Here is a 21,883-nt window from a genome sequence, read left to right as displayed (position 1 = left end):
TAGCACTGCGTCAACAACCCCTTACACATACAGAACATGCTGTGCACAAACTGTGGTCCAAATCAGGCACAGATCATTTTGATACCAATGCCCTCTGAAGATCATCTTTTTTATATCTGTGGATGAATGATGTGGGATCTGTGGTCCAGCTGATGGGGCGTCATAATCAATCAACAAACCATTTGTTGACCCCTTTGCTGACTGCTAGACCCTATTTAGTGTAAAGGTTAGGCTTGGCTTACAGATAGCAGTTTGTTGAGGCTTAGAAGCTTATTTGAGAGTTATGTTAAATGTTTGTTCGCTGGTTATGAAATAGAATCCAATATTTAAATAATGTTTGTCAAATTACCACTGATAGTTTGGTGATTTTGATATAACGGACTGTTTAAACAGTCTAAACTGTTTAAGTGTGGCCAAGTCTTGTTGTCACAGACTCACAATAAACACACAGGCATGATAATTACTTTCCAGCAAACACAGCGAAAATGCTTCAAGCAGCCACCTTTTTGTTTCGAACAACACAAAGCTAGATGGTAACCACCATCAGTAGTGGTGTATTCAGTTAGGCTTTCAGACACATCTGTTCGAAGGAAGCCTCATCTCCCCTGAGAATTCAATACAGAATTGATTGGCTGTGGTCAGGCGCATCTGTAAAAAAGTCATGTTCCCTTGTCATACGTCACAGACACACACATACAAATGCACATACACACAAGCAAACGCACATACACCTACACACAGAACCACAAATTCACCCACCATCACACACTCAGCCGCACACTTTCCCACAGACACAGACACACACAGAAACGCCACATACACAAATGGAAAGTGGATTGCTCTCACGATGTCTATCATCAGGTTTTTCTCATTATGGGAGGGTACCCAATTGTATCCAGCCCCTGGGTGTTTTGTTCTCACTGTGTACCTTCATCTAACACTTTATGCACACACACACACACACACACACACACACACACACACACACACACACACACACACACACACACACACACACACACACACACACAACAACATGTCAGGGACTGATAAACAAGCAATAACCAACCCACACAACAGGAGAACCATTAAGTAATTGGCTCAATCAGCAGGTGCCTTTGCTCCCAATGAAAAAAAGAAGCGATGATAACACTAAAGAAGGACAATCTATCAGAGCCTACACAGATAAAACCAACAGACTCATCAAAAGCTTTTCTCTCGCTCCATACAGAAGACAGGATGAAGGTTAAAAAGGAGCGAGGAACAATACATAGATCATTAGCATTTAAATGACTAGCTCTTTAGCCATAAGCATATGTACATTTCTTCCCACCGTCTTTCCCATGTAACTCTTTGAAAGGTCTTTTGAAGCAATGCAGTCAATGATTTCTTACTCCCAATTATGACCCACAAAACGTTTGCAGGATCATCTACACACACAAAACACACACTCTTATTCGGTTGTTGCCTATGAAACAGTTTATACACCCACATAATGAACATATCAACATCCAACACATAATCTAATTAATGTTGTATATTCCCTCTGAAAAGAACGGATGACAGTGCTCCAAACAGTTCATTAAACAGACTATCTACAACCGTGTGTCTTGCTTCATGTCAACAATACCCTCTTATTTCCCCTTGCCATGTTCAACATTCATTTTGATTATAGCTGCAATCTGTGTAAAGTTAAGCTTTCGACCCCTTGGACACACATGGATGCACCCTCCAAAAAACAAAATAATAATCTCATTTTGCGTGGACATTCAGCAGAAGAGTGTTACATGTGGTAGGAATTCCAATAAGGTGATCAACGGCCAGTTGTCAGTCATAGTGACTCACACCCATGCTAGTCACCTCACTCCTGTAATAGCTCAGGCCCACAGGCACATCCGACAAAGCCGTGCGTATAACTAGGACAGAACAGCTGCACACCACATTCACATTAAATAACAATCCAATTACACCTAAACTATTAGCATACAAATGTTTAGTTCTGTATTCAAGGCAGCATGTCACACTCTGATGATGTAGCACAGGTTTCAGCAATATTTGTTTTCTGCAAGGCAACTTAACATTTACATTTAGTCATTTAGCAGACGCTTTTATCCAAAGCGACTTACATATGTGCGACTTACAATGTATACACATTTTACATTTACACTGATGGCACACTGCTCATCAGGAGCAATTAGGGGTTCAGTGTCTTGCTCAAGGACGCTTCGACAGGGAATCGAACTAGCAACCTTCTGATTACTAAACGACTTCTCTACCACTGTACCACTGTCGCCCCCATATACATATACCCCATACTTAAAGCACATATACAACAGGTTCCAACAATGTCTGCACTGCCAGGGGTGCAAGAAAGACCTTGACGCTCTCCTCCTGTCTGGAGCCTTGCTGGACCAGTCAAACTAATGGAGATAATTCTCCATCATCGGTCTTTCACATGAAGGTGGTCTCATCCTCATGCTCCCAGCCGCTGTTGGAGGCGACATCTCGGGGACGGCTGCTGCGGTTGCTGGAGACGTGGGTGGCGCAGGACGAGCTCTTGAGGATCTTGCGGAAGGGTGGCGAGCTGTTGCGTGAGGCGGTGGCGCCGCCGCCCTTGTGGCAGACGAGCTCGCGGAAACGCTCGCGGAATCGGCTGGAGAGCATGTTGTAGATGATGGGGTTGACGGTGGAGCTCAGGTAGAAGAGCATGCCTGACAGGATGTGCACGTACTCGTAGACGGCGTGCATGTGGTCCGTCCAGTGCGGGGTGAAGCTCCACAGTAGACGGTCCACGTGGAAAGGGGCCCAACAGATGGCAAACACCACCACCACCACAGCTGGAGGAGAGGAAGAGAGAGGAGAGAGATAGGGGGGGGGGGCACAGATAAAAAGAGAGACAGTGGGACTGTTAGAAAGGCCAGAGATGGTAGAAAATTGCGCATGCGCAGAGATCTGTTCCTCAGCAGATCTCGTGATTTGGTCAGTTCGCGCAAAACACCACGAGAGTCTGCATGGTGTTAGTTTCATTATTCCTATTCAGTTTAGTAGTAAAAGTTATTACTGTTTCATATTCCTTTCAGACATGTTTGTGCGTCACTGACGAACTGTAAGTCTGTTTTTTTCCTATTATATAATGTACGCGAGAATTCCGTACTTTAATGACGTTTGGTTTAGTTAGCAGCTAGTATGTTAGTGTTTGTTAGTATGTGGAGATGATAGCTGTATGTCTGGCTAGTCTAAACGTAGTTTAGTTGAACTGTTATTAATGTTAGGGAGTATGTTAGACCTGTGTGATATGTGTAAGCTTTCTTGTATTATTATTTGTAGCGTGAGTGAGTATTCTATTCCTACTGCGAGGATGCACGTTAATGGCATTATAGTTATATTTCTAGATTACTAAAACGGACGTAAATGACCAGTAGATGGCAGTATAATTATATTATATACCATGGTTATACTGTAATTACCTATTTGCTGTGTGTCTGAGATATATATATATTAAGCCTTTATGTTAATGTTGTTTATGCATGCTGATGTATAATTTGTACTTAATTCCCTTTTTGATAGACCACAAACACAAAGATAAAGATCCTTGAGTTTCAATGAATATGCCTGAGTCCTGTGCATTGCTGTGCTGCCTACATTAGCCACCCATTATCCCCAATCCCATAAAACTGCATTCCGACTCCAGAGGTGTTCTTACAGACACACCAGGGCGACATCACCATACCAGAACCATCAACCTATACAGTCCTTTACTCAGTTAGTCAGTTTTACAGGGACAGTAGAGGACATGATAGAGGTTGGAGACAAAGAGAAGGAGAGAGGACGTGATGGACATGAAAAGAAAGAAATACAAAATACAGGACAAGAGGACCGGCAGTGTGGTTGGGGAGGAGGAGAGGAGATGCAAATAAAGTCTGATCAAGTAGGCGTTTAGAGATATGGCTAAAGAAACAGTAATCAGACTCAGACTCAAACCATTCATCTCCTACTCTTCCTTTGCCCTTTATGTGCAACTATGCCTCTGAATGGTGCTTGTACCAGGATTTGTTCCCTTTCAACGTATTTACTTACTTTACCTACTTCTATACTTGTTGCATGAAGTTGACTTTATTCAAAGTATTCAAGAATACCTCAGACTTGATGACTGATGCAGTATGGATCCGCTGGTCATTAATCCACCTTGGAACTATCAGCTACAGAAATGTTGTACCTTGGATTTATCAGCTACAGACTTTTTATACATTTCCTTTGGGGTTTCAGTAATGATCAAAAATCCTATTTGGATGAGAGGAGTGGTTATTGCATTTCACATAACAGCAGATCTCGGTGTGCTTTATTTCTCAGTGGATTACAGGCTGGCTGGTAACTGCAGATTGAGCTTCTCCTGACCCACGCTGATTGGCTCATTTACGAAGGAGTCACTGATGATAAAAGACACCTTCAAGCGAGTGCAGGAAAACTGAGATAATGCTGGAGCCGACACAGAAAAGAAGAACACATTCCAGGTGACATTTACTCATGAGTGGCTTTAGGGAGGTGGCTGAAATGATTATCACCAGAAACAAGAGCGTGTTACTGAAAGCATTTGGCAACCTTCTGTGTTCATCAAAAAAATTTAACTCAAAGGGAAAAAATGTCGTCACTCTCAAGAAAAAGACATCTTGCAATAGACTCATGACTGCGTAGGCTAATTTATGGCTTAATTATGTATTATGTAATTAGTATAGTAAAGAGAGGTGTGAACCTTTACTGGCCTCGCAATTCAATTAAATTACAATTCAAAGGGAAACGATTTGATTGTAAAATGATTCTCGATGCGTCTTAGCCTTCATGTTTTATAGTCATTATTACAAGCACTCAGACTTGTTCTCCATTTTCCCTTTGAACCTTTTATTAAACAGCTGTTTTAAAAAATGAGACTCACATGAAAAGCTGTCTCCTGACTTCCGGGTTGGTGATGGCGTGAGTAGGTGGACGGTGAAGTGGCTCCCGAGTTTTTAATTTATTCTTGATCATTTACCCCATTCATTTTAGAAATATCAGTCAATGCTGTAAGTTTAAGTCATTTTCGACAAACCAGCCGACATTTATTATGTCGAACAAGCAGTCTCGTCGCTTAAAACCAAGTGAAAAAGAAAGTGCTTCTGTGACCACCAGCCAGACTAGCCGAGTTTGAACAACTCCGCTCAGGGCTGCTTTCAGAGCTAACTCAAGCTATCCACGCGGTTATAAGGAAGGAGCTAGACACAGCTTTGGCTCCTCTCAAATCAACTCTGAGTGAAATAAGTTCCCTGTACGAATCACACGAAGAACGGATCTGTGGAATTGAAGCTACTCTCGACCAAAGTGAACAGAGGCTTGTTCAGGTTGAAGCTAAGCTAAACACTGTTCAGACTGAGAATGCCTGGTTGAAGGAGAAAGTTGACGATTTGGAAAATCGCTCGCGCAGGCTCAACTTAAGAGTCGTGGGCATTCCTGAGAGGATGGAGGGGTCCAACCCGGTTGCTTTTATGACACATTTTTTCGAAGAAATATTTGGAAACGTTTTTTTCCCGACCCCCCTTCTTCTCGCTCGTGCACACAGACTGGGGCCAGCCAAGTCAGAGGCAAACGGTAATCAACGCCCAAGAGTCTTCATCGTTGCATTCCACAATTTTCAAGACAAGCAGCGGATCATCGTTCAGAGACGTCAACAGGAAATTAAATTTGAAAAATGTTCAGAGACGTCAACAGGAAATGCAATTTGAAAAATGAGTGTTTCTCCACGAGGATGTCAGTGCCGAACTGGGACGCAAGCAGGCAGCATTCAAAGAGGTGAAGGCTCTGCTCTACGCAAAGAGGGTCAAGTTCAGAATGGTGTAACCTGCCCGCCTCCGAGTGTTGTTTAACTTGACAGAGTTGCATTTTGATACACCGGTTAAGGCGATGGCATTCTACCACGAGCACTGGGGCTCTGTTGCCTCTGTTGCACCTGCATCCACTGAGGCTTGAGGTAGGCTATTCCATGCGGTCATTTGAATTGATCACAAATTGGAAATTAAGTTGGACTGTCTTGTTTGGAAATTAAGTTGGACTTATCAATATAAATATGGCCAGTGCCTTTTTTCTCCCAGTTCATTTAAAGCCATCAACTGTTTGGGGTTCTGTTTTGATGCATGCCTTTGGGAGCCACTCCAGTGGCATTTGTATTATTTATTTTCTTCTCTATAAATATATGTTTCTTAGGAAATGTCAATCGGAAGGTCTTTAGTTTGGTTAAGCCTGCGATGCTCCTCAGGTTCATTAATAAAGGAGGATCTAGGAAAGTGTTATTGTTGTTGCTCATATTGCTGTGTTTATTCTTTGAATTTGTTTTCTTTTCCACCCCCCATTTTTTTATTTTTTCATGTGGGTTAGCCCAGGACACACGCCTTTATCACAGTCCTATTTACTTCAGCTTTATGTAAGGCTTTGGAGAGCACATGTGTACTGGCCTCACTGAGCTCCTTAGTCAGTTATTCAGTAAGTTAAACACCGACACAAAACAATCTTGATCACCGAGGGTGAAGTTTATCTTGGTAATGGTGTGAAACTGCAATACAGATATGTACAAATACGATTACAATTACAATAATAATTACGATCGATTACAACATCGTAATACAAAACATAGTACAAAAGTATCAAGTAACCTATTAGCTAACGGCATAGCGATGACTAGCAACATCAGTGTATCCAATAAATATACAATGAAACAATGTATTTACATTAACTAGTAGCCTATCTCTTAGTGATTGACATTTCCTGAACATTTAAGTAATATATCTATACTTACAGAAAAATGCCTTTTAAAGAGCAAACGAGGGAGTCGTTAACAAACACATAAGCAAACTTTTGATATTAATTTTCTAACTGCCGAATTATGACCGAATTATGATTTAACGGTCTTTGTTATTTCTTGTTTTTTGAACTCTTTCCCAACAATCGAACGTTCGCTGGCGGAGCCAGAACACTCCCCGCCTGGTATCTTTAAGATACCATGACCAGCTGTTGATATGGACTTCAGAGTGGGGATAGGAGGAACACCAGTTCTGAAATGGGTCTGTAGTAGATCTTTGCTGTTCCTTGCTGAACAACCTTTACCTCGGCCTTCCGTATGAGCCCATCTTGGCTAGGGATAGTCTTGACAACGACCCCTGTCGGCCATTCGTTTCTCCTGGCTTGCTTATCCCGAAGAAGAACCACATCTCCTTCTTTGATGTTCGTTCTCTTATGTTGCCACTTCTGACGAGACTGTAGGGTGCTGAGGTACTCTTTCCGCCACCTGTTCCAGAATTCATCAGCTAGCAACTGAACACGTTTCCACTGATTCCTCAGCATGTCCTGCGGGCCGCAGCTGCTTGGAAGGGTAATAAGCGTGCCTGATTTTTGGGTCAGCAGGATGGAGGGTGACAGAATATGTGGGTGCTCTGGGTCGGACGAGACAGGTATCAGAGGACGAGCATTAATTATGGCTGTGACCTCAGCCAGGAATGTAGTTAATATCTCATGAGTAAGCTTCACACGTCCAACTTGCAGCAGCATGCCATCCAAAATACGCCGTGCCACCCCAATCATGCGTTCCCACACTCCACCCATATGAGATGAATGCGGTGGGTTGAAGGTCCATGCACACCTCTGGTCCTGCAGGTAGTTCTGGACTTTTCCGTGCTCTGTTGTGTTGATTCCCATTTCTCTGCATGCACCAATGAAATTCGTGCCGCAATCTGAGCGTAGCTGTTTGGCTGGGCCCCGCAGCGCAAAGAAACGCCTCAAGGCATTGATGAAACTAGAAGAGCTCATTTCTTCGACAACTTCAATGTGGACAGCCCGTGTACATAAACAAGTAAATAGTATTGCCCATCGCTTACTGTTGGCCTGACCCCCGCGTGTACGTCTTGAGGACACCTCCCATGGCCCAAACATGTCCATGCCCACATATGAAAAGGGAGGGTCTGTATGGAGTCGGTCCACAGGAAGGTCACACATTTGCTGCTCTTCGATCTTGCCTCTGAGTTTTCTACAGGTAACACACGTACTGATTACCTTGCCTATGCACCTCTTGGCTCCAACTAGCCACATGCCGCCCTCTCTTAGGGCGCCCTCGGTAAAGTGCCTCCCTTGATGCTGGGTCCTCTCATGGTGGTGTCGCACAAGAAGTGTTGAGGTGTGGTGACTGCCGGGTAAGATGATGGGGTTTGTTTCCTTCGTTCCAAGGCCTGAATGATTAATGCGTCCACCTACTCTGAGTCCCAGGACACACGCCTTTATCACAGTCCTATTTACTTCAGCTTTATGTAAGGCTTTGGAGAGCACATGTCTACTTACACTATGATCTTACCGCCCCCTCAAGTTTAATATACTGTACAATCCCTTTTGCCAAAACACATTGATATGGTTACTTCTTCTCAGTGGTTTCCAAACTTTTTGTGCCCAAGGCACACCAAAGGGCAAGCCAAAATCTCAAGGCACACCTGTATTCATATCCGTGCAAAATAGCCTCTATAACATGTGTTATCACTCTGTAAACGTTTATTTGTATTTACTAATGTTATAGGGAAAGGTGCAATCACTGAGGGTCATCCGATTAGAATGAAGAAAAAAAGGGAGACTTGGATATCCAGTTGAATCATAACTCTTTGTAATAAATACTTGTAAAAAACAGTGAATGCATTAATTTATATTTTAATCAGCATTTAAACATTTTATATTGTACATTTGCTATTTAACATTTGCTATTTTGCCTACTTACAAGCTAGTGAGAAACATGTGCCTGTCGTTGCTCGCAGATTTTTTTTATTCTTGGTGGTACTCTTTTTAAAGCGGGGAGGATGAGCGTCTCCGCTATTGTGTGTGGTTTATTCTGCTTTGCAATAAGCTCCGCTAGCATATAACTTGCCTCCATAGCCTTATCAGACACTTTAACACAATCCAACAAACAGGCTTGCTGCCTCTGGTTCAGATCACTCGCTCTTTTAAAGAAGGCCAAGTTTCTCTCAACATGAAAGGGATGTTTGGTTTCCAAGTGCCTCTTCAGTTTACTTGGCACCATGTTAGCATTAGCCAACTTCTCCCGACAGATGACGCACTCGGGATGGGGGCAGTTGACATCCCCGGTCCAGCTGAAGCCATAAGACAGGTAGCTTTCGTGATACTGTCTACTGACAGTTTTTCTTTTCTTCTCTTTAAGTGGTTCTTCTACGCTGACTATCTGTGGTTTGCTCCTCACAATAAAGCGATCCATTTTCTGTCTTTCTTAATGACGTTTGAGCAAAACTAGCTAACCGCAAGCCGTTATTGTTGTTTGACAGGACATTCTAAGGTAACATTCTTCGCGCGCCTGTGTGTTTTGCAGCTCCCACTCTTTGCGCGAGAGCTGTTCGAACGCGCCACCAAGTTCATTAACTTGTACGCTGTATGTGCCACCAAGGCTGATATTTTGTTACAAATCTTACTGGCGCTGCCATCAATTCTGATATTTTATTGCAAAATTTGTATGGCTGTCACAAAATCCCACGGCACACCTGGCCTTGCCTCACGGCACACCGTTTGGGAACCATTGGATTAAACAGTAATTCAGTAGTACGCTTTGTTTCGTGGAATGTTAAGGGGCTGAATGGACCAGTCAAACGATCCAGAGTTCTTTCTCACCTCAAATCCTTCAATGCCGATATTTTATTTTTACAAGTCGACACATTTACGGTTAAAAGATCACATTTGTTTGCGTAAAGCTTGGATTAGCCAAGTGTATCACTCCAGACATGATGGTAGCTCAAAAGGCGTTGCTATTCTCATTAATAAGAAGGTACAGTTTACACCAACAGAGATCATCACCGACCCCTATGGTCGTTTTGTTATAATCAGTGGCTGTCTTTACCAGACCAATGTTCTTCTAGTCAATGTTTACGCTCCTAATTGGGATGACACAGAGTTTGATAATAAGCCTCTGTCCTCGCTCCCTAACTTGGACACTCACAAACTGATTCTGGGAGGTGACTTAAATTGTGCCATCAACCCTACTTTGGATAGGTCATGTTCAAAGAGATCATCGCCCTCAGGCATGGCAAAGGCATTCACAACATTTATGGAGCAGAGTGGCTGTATTGATCCATGGCGGCTTCTTAACCCAACTTTGAAGAGGTTTTCTTTCTTCTCCCCAGTCTACCATTCTTTTTCTCGCATAGACTATTTTTTCATCGACAGCTCATTTATTCCTTCAATTAAATCTGTTGACTACTCAACCATCATTATATCTGATCACGCCCCTGTTGTTGTAGACATTTCTTTTGCTCTGAATATAAAGCAACGTCCTTTATGGAAACTAAATTCCCTTATACTGTCAGATGAAGACTTCCGCCGCTGTCTGGCAATCAACATAGATGTATATATCAGCACAAACAAAAAGGAGAACACTTCATATTCATTACTGTGGGAATCGCTCAAAGCTTTCCTTAGGGGGCATATTATTTCATATGTGGCATTTACCAAAAGGGAACACTCTAAGGAAGTCTTAAGCTTAACTGACTCTATACATAAACTTGACCAGCTCTATTCAGAATCCCCCAATGCTGAGTTACATAAGAAAACAGATAGAATTGCAAGCCAAACTGAACATTCTTACTACGAAACACGCAGAGCAACTTCTACTAAAAACCTGTGGGACCTCCTATGAATATGGGGATAAATTTAGTCGTTTACTTGCTCACCAATTAAACGGCAGACTACATCTCGTCTTATCCCCCAGGTTAAAGATGAGCTAGGTATTTTAGTTTCAGACCGAAAACACATAAATTATATATTTACTTCCCATTTCATCTCACTTTATTCTTCAGACTTGCCCACAGACATAACACCCATGACAGCTTTTTTGAATAATATAGAGGCCCCCTCTCTTGATCAAACAGTTGTTTCATCACTTGAGCGAAAGTTGGAGATAGGGGAGATCATTGGAGCCATTATGGCCATGCAGAATAACAAAACTCCAGGTGTGGATATGGAGTTCTATAAAAAGCTGTCTCCTTTTTCAAAGATTACCCAGCAGTATGCCTATGTGTAAATACTAACTATTTTGTAGATTACTGCATTGTAAATACAACTTCTTTAAAAATGTTATTGTTTTTAAATTAACACAAATTAGGCCTACAGGATTATTCAGTTACTGTACTGTGAAACAAAATGCTTACATAAAAACAGCTGGCTCTAATGAGATCAAACATGATTATGGTATCACAAGGTATTCAACAGAAATTCATATGTAGGCCTATCTGTGGTAAATACAGTACATGTAAAACTGCTGGTTACATATATAACTGTGGTTCTCTAAAGAAGTGGAATACTGACAATCAATAGATTAGTGGAAGTCCTCATGTGCATTGGTTAATAAACATATGTATAAATATGTATAAACTTCTGTCATCAAGTGACCAACCACGAGGTACATATAAACCAGTAAACATCTCATGATGTTCTCAATGGCCATTCTCTTCTTTCTGAGGCTTTTCCAGCCAAAGAAAAAGGCATGTTGGTAAACTGGGGTGATACCACCTTAGGTAGAAAGGCAGGGTTAGGCCATAAGGTTTCATGACTATCCTCGGGGCCCCAACGCATATACTGAGGGCTTATTGACAGGGCATGAATTACATCTACCCGCCTAGCATAACGGCCAACAAGAAGACGGTTTTATATGTGAGCGACTTGTTGTCAAAAGACTCCATCTTCAGCTTCATATAGGCCATTCAATACGGGAAGATCCCATAGTGGATAAAGGCATTATTATTAAGACATTTAAAGCTTAAATCCCATTCATTTCACAATGAACATGCAAAGAAACAGGCTCCAGGTGAAGAATGGGAACGTTGTTGAATGTTGTTTTGTCAGCTTGATAAAAGAACAGAACAAAATTCAGAATGAGACTTGAATGAGCTGATTGAGCTGTCCATCATTGCCCCCTTACTCACAATCATACCTGATGGAGATCATTTCAAAGCACTGTTAATGGCTTAAGAATATATGAATCAAATGCCTTGTATTAATAATTACTTTGTATGAATCATGTGCTTATGTAAGCAGAGCCATGGCTTTTCTGTGTTCCTTTGTATATGTGTAACTTTGATTAGTAGTTACTGGTACCAGTTAGTCTGCCTATGTGTAAGATCTACGTGCGTAAGTAAAGGAACCTCTTGTCTTTGTTTAGGTGAGCTCAGAGGTGATAAGAACTGTGCCTGTTCAACCCTGCGTAGAACTGACATCCTTGTATCTCAGCAGTTGGGATGACGCAAAGGGACTTTTAGTCGAGCGTGGCTATTCCTGCTGACGTTAGAATGATGTATGCGTCAGTGTTAGATAAAGAGTAGATAAATGGATTCCAACAACCTCATCGACTCTCTCCGCCGGGCTAATCATCAGGACCTGAAACCGTGCACGGGGGGACATCTCCACTTGAATTGAAAGGAGGCCAGGGTCTGCCAGCGAGGAGAGCCGAGGGTGAAGGAATCTAATTGGACTAGGGGATTGGACTCTGAGCTGTACGTGAGTATATGGTTCTTTGTGACAGCGCTACGAATATACGGTGGTATATTCAAGGGGTATACGTGGAGGTATATCCGAGGGGTATATGTGTGTGTATAGGAGAGCTATCTCCGGTCCTCTGGTAGGCCTCTGGAGAGCAAACATAGCCAGGGGTTTGAGACTAACCTTTTTGAGAGAGTTAGAGAGACTCCTGTGTTTTTCTGTGGTGTAAGACATTTTTCTGAAAGAATTTGCTAGAGTTATGAACCTTTTTGAGAGAGTTCGGACTTTTTTTTAGATATATTTCTGAAAGAAATTTTCTAGAGTTAGAGATACTCCTGTGTGTGCTTTTCTGTGGGGCTGAGACTAACTTTTTTAGATATATTCCTGAAAGAAATTTGTTAGAGTTACTCCTGTGTGTGTTTTTCTGTGGGGTTGAGACTAACTTTTTGAGAAATGTTCCTGAAAGAATTTGCTAGAGTAACAAACCTTTCTGAGAGATTTCCCACTTTTTTAGATATATTCCTGAAAGAATTTGCTAGTTACGAACCTTTTTGAGAGAGTTTGGACTTTTTTAGCCTGAAAGAATTTGCTAGAGTTAGAGATACTCCTGTGTGTGTTTTTCTGTGGGGGTTGAGACGAATTTTCTGAGCAATTTTAAATATAAAAAATGGGAAAACAGGTATCGTGAATGTAATGGTCATGAGAGGTGGATTACAATGGGTAAATATGGCTAATATCTAATTATAAAACTGATCTCGCATTACTGAGGTGCCTTGACCCGGAACCAGTAGGGGACTGATCACCCCAGGGAAATTCCCTGGCCTCACAAAACAAGTAAGACGGAGGACCTCTGGTCGGGCTCGGGTTGACTCAGCATTGGAATCTCAAGAACAAACTGTGAGAGTCTGAAAATAAAAACATAACTAACCCTAGTGTGGAGATCAGACAAAGGTAATAGATTAAGATAAATACATAAAATTATTACAATCGGTAAAAGTGCGTCAAAATCAGAAGACGTACATGATAATGGCAATAAGAGGTGGTTTAAAATGTCTAAAACACAGACTTAAGAGACTTCTCTAAAATATCTAACTGTGTGTAAAAAAAAAAAAAAGAAGGAAAAACATAGGGAAACAGTCCTTGAATACCTAGAACAACTAAAACATTTTGAAAATGTTTTTGCATTATTGGCTGTGCCAAACAGAGCAAAGCTTACGTTAATGGTGGCAAGAAAGCCAATGTTTTTTTTGTGTGTGTGTGTGTGTGTGTGTGTGTGACTCTGGTGCCTGCAGAGCAGTAATCAGAGAACAAGATATGCCCAGTACAGTGAGGTTGTCAGAAGAAAGAGACATCTAAAATCAGAGTCATACACATAACCAGAGGTGTAAAGTAACAAATTACATTCACTCACGTTACTGTAATTGAGTAGTTTTTTTGTGTAGCCTACTTTGTAATTTTTTAAGTCGTTTTTGAAATCGGTAATTTTACTTTTACTTAAGTAGATTTTGACTGAAGTATTGTACTTCGCTACATTGGAAATTACATCCGTTACTGAGTAAAAAAAAAACATAGTTCAATGCGGGAAACCGAAAGGACGGAATCGCGCACTACAATTCTCACTGCAGTGGTGGATGCTGCATAGAGTGGATGATGCAAGCCGCCGGTGCAATGCAAGCCGCCGGTGCCGAGTCACGAGAGATAGAGATGGAGGAAGATGATATTCCGGACTACCAACAAGCTGCGGACGACCAACAAGCTGAAGCACCGAACTTTCCGCCAGTTAAAATTAAAGAAGATGAAGAAAACCTGTGGCCACATCTCAGCAAGCAGTTTGCCTTCCAACGTAAAAGAGGCAACAGCTATATAATGCTGTGTAAGCTGTGCCTGCCCCGCCAGACAGAACTTTCTGCTTATACAAATTCATCTTCAAATCTGCGCAAGCATGTGTTGGTAAGTACAGTATTTGTCCCTTTCCATTAGTAGTTCAGACAGCGTTTTTGTTGTTTTGTTAGCTTTGCTCCATTAAGCAAAATATGCGTTTCATGGCACTAGTAGCCTCATTTTGGCTAGCACTCTCAACCGCCCTGAGTATGCTAACGTCGATGGTAGTAAGGCTAGCTATACACTTGTGCACACCCCTCGTGTCCATCCTTCTGTTAACAGCCATCATCCAATAGACTAATAATAATTCCATTCCTGTCTTTCATTCGTTTCAGGTCATTTATCACGATGTTTAGTCAGATATTGATAACGATAAGTGATGGCTTTGCAACATGCACGTCTTTCATGTTCATGCTCAGGGGTCTCGGTTAGCAAGAATTGAGGATTATGAATTGTGATGCATGTAGAAATAGAAAATAATGCTCTAATTCTGTATATATACTGTCGGTCTGTCATCTCAAATAGCTATTTATAGCCATTTCTGTGTTATGATGCACTCTTGATGGCAGCTCAATACTATGTTGTTTGTCATTCTACAGGTCTAGTCTATGTCAGACAACACCTCGACCGGAAGGTAGAGGCTGGAGCAAGTTGGACAACATTCATCAGATGAAGATGATTTATTTTCCTCAATGAAGGTCAGAAGGTACAGGGGAGTTAGAAGGGTACCTAGCCTGTGTCTCAGACAATATGGATCTGCTGAACTCCTTTCAAAATATAAAAAAACTGTCCCTGAAACTCAATACTGGCCTACCTGCCTGCCTATTGCTGTTCACTGCAAAGCAAGTCAGGATGAACTCTACTCACCTTGAAAATCAGCTGCTGCTCAAACTCAACAAGAAGTTTGTAGACTAATGCTCTAAAGGTGGACACAAGTAAAGTAACCAAAGTTTTATTTTATCTGTCATGTGGTTCATGTCTTGACATGTCCTCCCAAAAGTTATTAAATGTTGTGTTGACATGTTTAATGTTTGACATGTTTAATGTCATTGCACTTATATTTCTAAAGATTCTCCTTTAATTAAAATAACTAGTTTTTGTATTGGCTTTATGACCCCTTGTCCTTTTTTGCACTGTATAGGAGCGGCCCCCATCAAGTTGTTGAAAGTAACTAAGTAACTTTTACTTAAATTACATTTTAAATGAACTACTTTTTACTTTTACTTGAGTAGATTTTTAGATGGGTAATTTTACTTGTACTTAAGTAAAATTTCATCAAAGTAATTGTACTTTTACTTTACAACATGTCAGTACTTTTTACACCTCTGCACATAACCCATTACTTTTGAAGATTCTACAACAGGCAGCCAGAGCTGACCTACAAGATATGCCTTTTCCAGAAGCTGATTTAACTATTGTTTGTTGATGGTTCAAGCAAATAAACCTTGAACGCACAGCCACTACTTCCACACTATTCCGCACAGGCAGCGGATCTAATTGCACTGATTGCGCTTCGCACACACATGCAAAAGACCCGGCTTCATTGGGAAACCACAAAGCAGACAAGGCCACTAACCAGGCCGTACTGCAACAACCATCTGACACGTACACAATTGGAGAATTAGATCTCACAATACTAAAAGATATGCTGCAATATTGAGCCATGGAAAAAACATGCCTCAATAAGTGGGGATAGTAAGCATGTATATATTTGTACTTCTTATTTATATTTTTTGAGAAAGATGTTTAATCATTCAGTATTGATATTATTGAGTTAAATCCAAACTATTAAAAGCAAATTGAGAATCCAAGAGTGAAATTAGTGAAATTAAGCATGCATGTTGTCAAGCCAGTAAAGGGTTATCACTGTTTGAAATAATGTATGTAAAAAAAACCTACACTGCCTCAGCTCTCAAACCATTTGCTGAAACAGATAAAGAGATTGAATATACATTTGCAGAATATATGGTAAAAATATGAATAAGCTAAATGCTCTCAGAACTCTCTCTGCTTCGCCGGAACCTGTGAGACTGAAACCAAGGTTGGGCCAGGAGATTGTGTCCTAATCAACAGTCTCAAAAGAAAACACTGGCACTCGCCCAAGTGGGACGGACCATACCAAGTGCTAATGTCAACATCTACCACAGTCAAGATAGCGGAGAGAGCCACCTGGATACATCTAACACACAGTTGACTAAGCCTGCCTTAGACCGAGACAGAGGATAGGAGCTGTCTTCCTCTACAGTTTTCCCAGGTCGGCCCACTGTGTGTCACGCCAGAGCGTGAACCTGCACCTGCCAAGCCCCTTGCAGACACTACTCGCTCACCTGCACCACGGCATCAATCACCGGAGTACTGATGGCCAGCACCTGTTACTCATGCATATACACCCCTCACTCCCCTCACTCAGTTGTCTGGACTTGTATCACATGGACTAGAACCCCATAGATGTTCTATAGAGACAACCTTACGTTCCTTCGCGAACATCTTGCCCGTTTCCAACGTTTTCCAGTCCGGTATTGTACCGCCGTTTTCTGTTCTTGCCTTAGTCTCAGCCCGTTTCCCGAGTACGACTTGTGGTGTATTGTTTCACGCTACGGCGTTTCAGTTTAGTCAAGAGTTTATCTCTAAGTTTTGCTTTCTGCACTTCTATGCCAGTTCCTTGTTTTGTCAAATGTCCGTGATGAGGCCTGGCTGAAGATCATCCGTGGTGGAAAACCAGACTGCCCAAACACACTTTCCACAAAGAGACTGTTTACATTTTCCTGCCCAGTGTGATATTCAACAGCGGATGTTTTCTTCATAGGAAAAGAATCTTAATGTTTTGTGTACAAATGATGTTACTTGTCCTGTGTTTATTGGCAACCTGTACATGTTATGTAATACCCTGCATTCGAGAAATGATGACCGCTATGATAGTGAAAACAGTTGACGCCCACTATGTTAGCTTACAAATGCAAAGTATACAAATGTGATGAGAAATATGATGACATTTTAAATGACTGACTTATGATGATATGGAGTGATGCTCTGTAATGATGTATGTTCTGAAAATCCATGTAATGAAGCTCAGAGTGGTGATTTTGAAGTTATCAATTGAAATTGATAATTGACGAATTAAGAAAGATGATTTGTGATTTTAAATTATCCATTGAAACGGATAAAATGAGGGACTGATGGAGATAATTTCCAATCACTGTTAATGACTTGAATATATGAATCAAGTGCCTTGTATTAATAATGACTTTGTATGAATCATGTGCTTGTGTAAGCAGGGAGATGGCTTTTCTGTGTTCCTGTGTATATGTGTAACTTTGATTAGTAGTTACTGGCGCCACTTAGTCTGCATATTTGTAAGTTCTACATGCGTAAGTGAAGGAACCTCTTGTCTTTGTTTAGGTGAGCACAGAGGTGATAAGAGGGTCCAACTGTGCCTGTTCAACCCTGCGTAGAACTGACATCCTTGTATCTCAGCAGTTGGGATGACGCAAAGGGACTTTTAGTTGAGCGTGGCTATTCCTGCAGACGTTAGAATGATATATGGCGTAAGTGTTAGATACAGAGTAGATAAATTCGATAAATCCTAAGTATATAATCCCTGTGCAATTTTAGTGAAATTGCTTCACTTTCATCCTTGTGCTGTGAGTGAGCCCGATTGCAATTGTTATTGAATAAATATACTAATCTACAACTCCGGAGTCCTGAGATAACAAGAGTGAATTTTCACCTATCAATACCCACCCTTCAGACTTCCCCACCTCTAACCCAGCGCTCCCCACAAACTCTATCAGAATCTGGACACTGTGGATCAACAGGGTGGCCTCACATCCAGCTTTTAGTTGGACAGACCATATCTTCCAACCCGACTTGGCTAGAAGCCTATTGATTGTCCACCTTTTCGTATGTAATTATATAACTATTAACGTGATACTAGGAGTCACTTACATCAGTAGAATTAAAATAATAAATCATGTCAAATCATTATCTAAAGTCAATTTATTTGGGCCCCTGGGATGTAAGCATTTAATAAGTATCTACATACAGTCAGTCAGTCTTTTATGAAGTATGTCTCACTTCTTCTGTGCAAATAACCCTCTATACTACAAGAAATGTTAGTAAAAAGTAATGTCTGATATGGGTTACTTGTTGACACTTCCTATTACAACTACTGTCATTGGTTACAGTTTACATTTTGAGACTTTTACCTAATCATGTCCTCTTTTTGAATCTGTGTCTTTCTTTTGGGGGTCATGGCAGTGGCCTCTTTATCAAACACAACACATAAAACACATCAAATGCACATTCTATAGTATCTATCCAGCTACAGTTGTAGGTGCAAGGAGGGACAGTGTTGAATAAGCACAATAACAGGATCAAGACAGCATCTATCAGGCACAGTAGCAGGATCTAGACTGTGTCAATCAAGCACAGTGGTAAGAGAGAGAGAGGTTGGAACTCACAGAGCATCTTAGTGACCTGCCTCCTCTTCCCTCCCTCCACGTGGATGGTCCAGCTGACCTCCGAGCCGGTGCCCTTGCCGGAGTTGCCCCCCACCGACCTCTGCTCCTGTCCCAGCCGCACGCCGATAACCATGTACAGCACACTGATCACCGTCATTGGCACGAAGTAGAAGGAGATGGTGGTCACCTGGATGACCAGGTTGTAGATCCACAGGGGCTTGAGCACGTGGCAGGTGGCTGACTCGGGCACGGGCACGCCGTGCAGCTCCAGGTAGTAGATGCCGTGCAGCGAGGTATTGGGCAGGGCGCAGAGCACGGCGCCCAACCACACAGCAGTGATGACGCGCTGGGCGTGGCGCGTGGTGACGGTGTAGCGCGTGCGCAGCGGGTGCACCACGGCCACGTAGCGCTCCACACTCAGCGCCGTCACGTTCAGCACCGAGGCAAAGCACACCGTCTCGAAGAGGAACACCTTGAAGATGCATCCGCCCTCGCCAAAGATGAACGGGTAGTTCTGCCACAACTCATAGGTCTCCAGCGGCATGCCTAGAATCAGAACCAGCAGGTCTGACACGGCCAGGCTGAACAGGTACAGGTTGGTGGGGGTACGCATCTTCCGATGCTTGGCGATCACCGTGCAGGTGAGCAGGTTGCCCGCCACGCCCACCATAAAGATCAACAGGTAGGTGAGAGCCACCGGCAGGAAGAATGGAGACCTGCGCGGCCCCAGGACGCGGTGCAGGATCTCCTCTAACGTCTCCAGCGCACTGTCATTCCCCGAGACATTGCTGAAGATGATGCTGTAGGCACTGCTGTTGAGTTCGGAGATGTTCAGGAAGATATCCTCAGGGCTGCCAGTGGCCATGGTGGTCTTGGTGAGGGCAGACTGGGTAAGTGGAGGACGATGGAACCTTGGGAGTTGTCAGCAATGTATCCTGGGACCCAGTGGGCTTTTTTCTTCCAGTATCTGAGGCACCTAAAGTAACGTGGGAAAATTAAGGCTTTCAGTAAACAGCACAGTTTCCACACAATTCATTATGCCCATTTGTGTTTGTGTGATGTTTGTGGTCTTTCTCACACAAGAAAGAGTAGGTGACAGGGAGCTGTGGCGCAAGCAGCAGCCCCGACCATGAATGGGCTTGAACGCCCACGGGGACCCGGGGTTCGAATCCAGCCTGCGGTCATTTCCCGATCCCACTCCCCACCTCTTCTCTCCAGCTCATTTCCTGTCCAAACCTTCACTGTCCTATCTGATTAAAGGCAAAAAGCCCAAAAAGAAATCTTAAAAAAAAAAAAGAAATTGTAGGTGAACCCAAAATCTCAAGTCAACTCTCAGACTTTGAAGACCACTACGAACACTGATGATGGAGGAGTTACAAGACAAAGTACTTCATACCAGTTGTTGTACAGTATCTATTCTTTTATTTTGAAATGTTGTTTCTTGAGTTAAAACAGTTACTTATGTGTTCACCATACTCCTTCTCCACATTGCCAAGTATGGAATTGTGGTAATTTACATTCAATCTGTGTCGTCTCTTTCATCAGTTCAGTTCAGAGTTCCGTGTTACACACCCAGACAAACATGAGAAGCTGGACATAACCTGGAACAAAGCCACTCAGACAGAAACACAATTTTGCAGTGCAACCAAAAGAGCCACTTGAGGAGGGTGGACCTGACTGAAATAACTATATGATGCATCTTGACACCACATCAGTCATGGTGTATCCAAGACAACACTGGCACTCATAGTTGGTAACCACCTCATACACTGGGTTCAAAAATCCTTCTCTTCTTCTTCTTCTTTGTGCTCTGTGATCATTTAGAGTGACAGTTACTGTACATTAGCTCTGCATTTATTGATTACTTTATGGTTTTATTGTTATTAATTAGTTTACTGATTCCATTAGTTATTGAATGAGTGAGTGGCAGGTTGTGTTCAAAAAAGCTTATTCTCAAAGATAATTCAGACTGGCCAATTGGCCTGCTACAATGCATTGACTGTGTGTGTGTGTGTGTGTGTGTGTGTGTGTGTGTGTTTGTGTGTTGCAGGTACTTGTTGTACCGATGTGCATGGGATATGAGGACAAAGTAGTCAGGATGGATTTTATCTCAACTGATTAGAGTAGGCTTGACATATGACATACTGGTTCCTGTCAGCTAAGTACAGGGGAGGAAGGTGAGGGAGGCAAGGTAGCCCTGCTCTACTGCAAAGTGACAGCTAGAAATAATGACCTTAATTTAATTTGGAGCTTCAATTTCACTTCCTTTAGTTTTGCTGGTTTTGATCATATAGCGCCGGAAACAGGGTATTCCAAACTATTAATTGAATATAAATTTTAAGATAAAGAGATAAAGTTAAGTCAATGCTGTATGTTATTTGACTCATCTTATCGTGTGTTTTACAGGTTTTTGTTCATTATCAAATTACAGGACCATAGCCAACTTACTATGGGAAGTAATGAACATTTACATTTAGTCATTTAGCAGACGCTTTTATCCAATGCGACTTACAAGGATGTATATACATTTTTTTTACATCTACACTGATGGCACACTGCACATCAGGAGCAATTATGGGTTCAGTGTCTTGCTCAAGGACGCTTCGACAGTGAGGCAATGAGGAATTGAACTAGCAACCTTCTGATTTGAAATGAAGAATTTCCCAAAGTATTCCTTTGTAATAGGTAGTTCACTGGTTCGCCCCTCAGAATGCTTGAATAGAGAGCTAGTAATATGTTTGGCTTGGTAGCTGGCCTTGGTCCTGGAATGCCTGTGTGTGTGTGTGCGTGTGCGTGTGCGTGTGCGTGTGCGTGTGCGTGTGCGTGTGCGTGTGCGTGTGCGTGTGCATCATTGTTTTGGGCCCCTTTTACGTCATGTTTCATGTCACAAAACAAAACCTTGGTGTTACTTTGGGGTGTTTTAGATTTTTTGCTGACAACAAAAACGTTTTTGTCCTTGTGACTTCCAAAGCCACCAGTTTGGCTGGCCTCCCTGCACGCCGTCAATC

General features: G+C 42.2%; 1 protein-coding gene across 1 annotated transcript; it reads right to left on the bottom strand.

Moving 5' to 3' along the window:
- Nucleotides 1–2,190: 2,190 nt before the first annotated feature.
- On the bottom strand, nt 2,191–20,547 carry nmur3 (neuromedin U receptor 3). Its single transcript, XM_012827465.3, has 2 exons — nt 18,876–20,547; nt 2,191–2,837 (listed from the first exon to the last, which is right to left on the bottom strand). The coding sequence occupies exons 1-2, from the start codon at nt 19,738–19,740 to the stop codon at nt 2,452–2,454; spliced, it is 1,251 nt and encodes a 416-aa protein (XP_012682919.1). The 5' UTR covers nt 19,741–20,547; the 3' UTR covers nt 2,191–2,451.
- Between the last annotated feature and the right edge of the window lie 1,336 nt (nt 20,548–21,883).

The sequence above is a fragment of the Clupea harengus genome, chromosome 5, assembly GCF_900700415.2.
Source record: "Clupea harengus chromosome 5, Ch_v2.0.2, whole genome shotgun sequence".
NCBI lineage: Eukaryota > Metazoa > Chordata > Actinopteri > Clupeiformes > Clupeidae > Clupea > Clupea harengus.
This window is presented reverse-complemented; position numbering and strand designations above follow the sequence as displayed.

Bases quoted from the DNA above. Each gene is read 5' to 3' on its own strand.
- nmur3 (XM_012827465.3), bottom strand. From the start codon at position 19,740: ATGGCCACTGGCAGCCCTGAGGATATCTTCCTGAACATCTCCGAACTC. The intron at 2,838-18,875 runs GTGAGTTCCAAC...CCTCTCCTCCAG, and splicing joins GCAGGTCACTAAGATGCTCT to CTGTGGTGGTGGTGGTGTTT.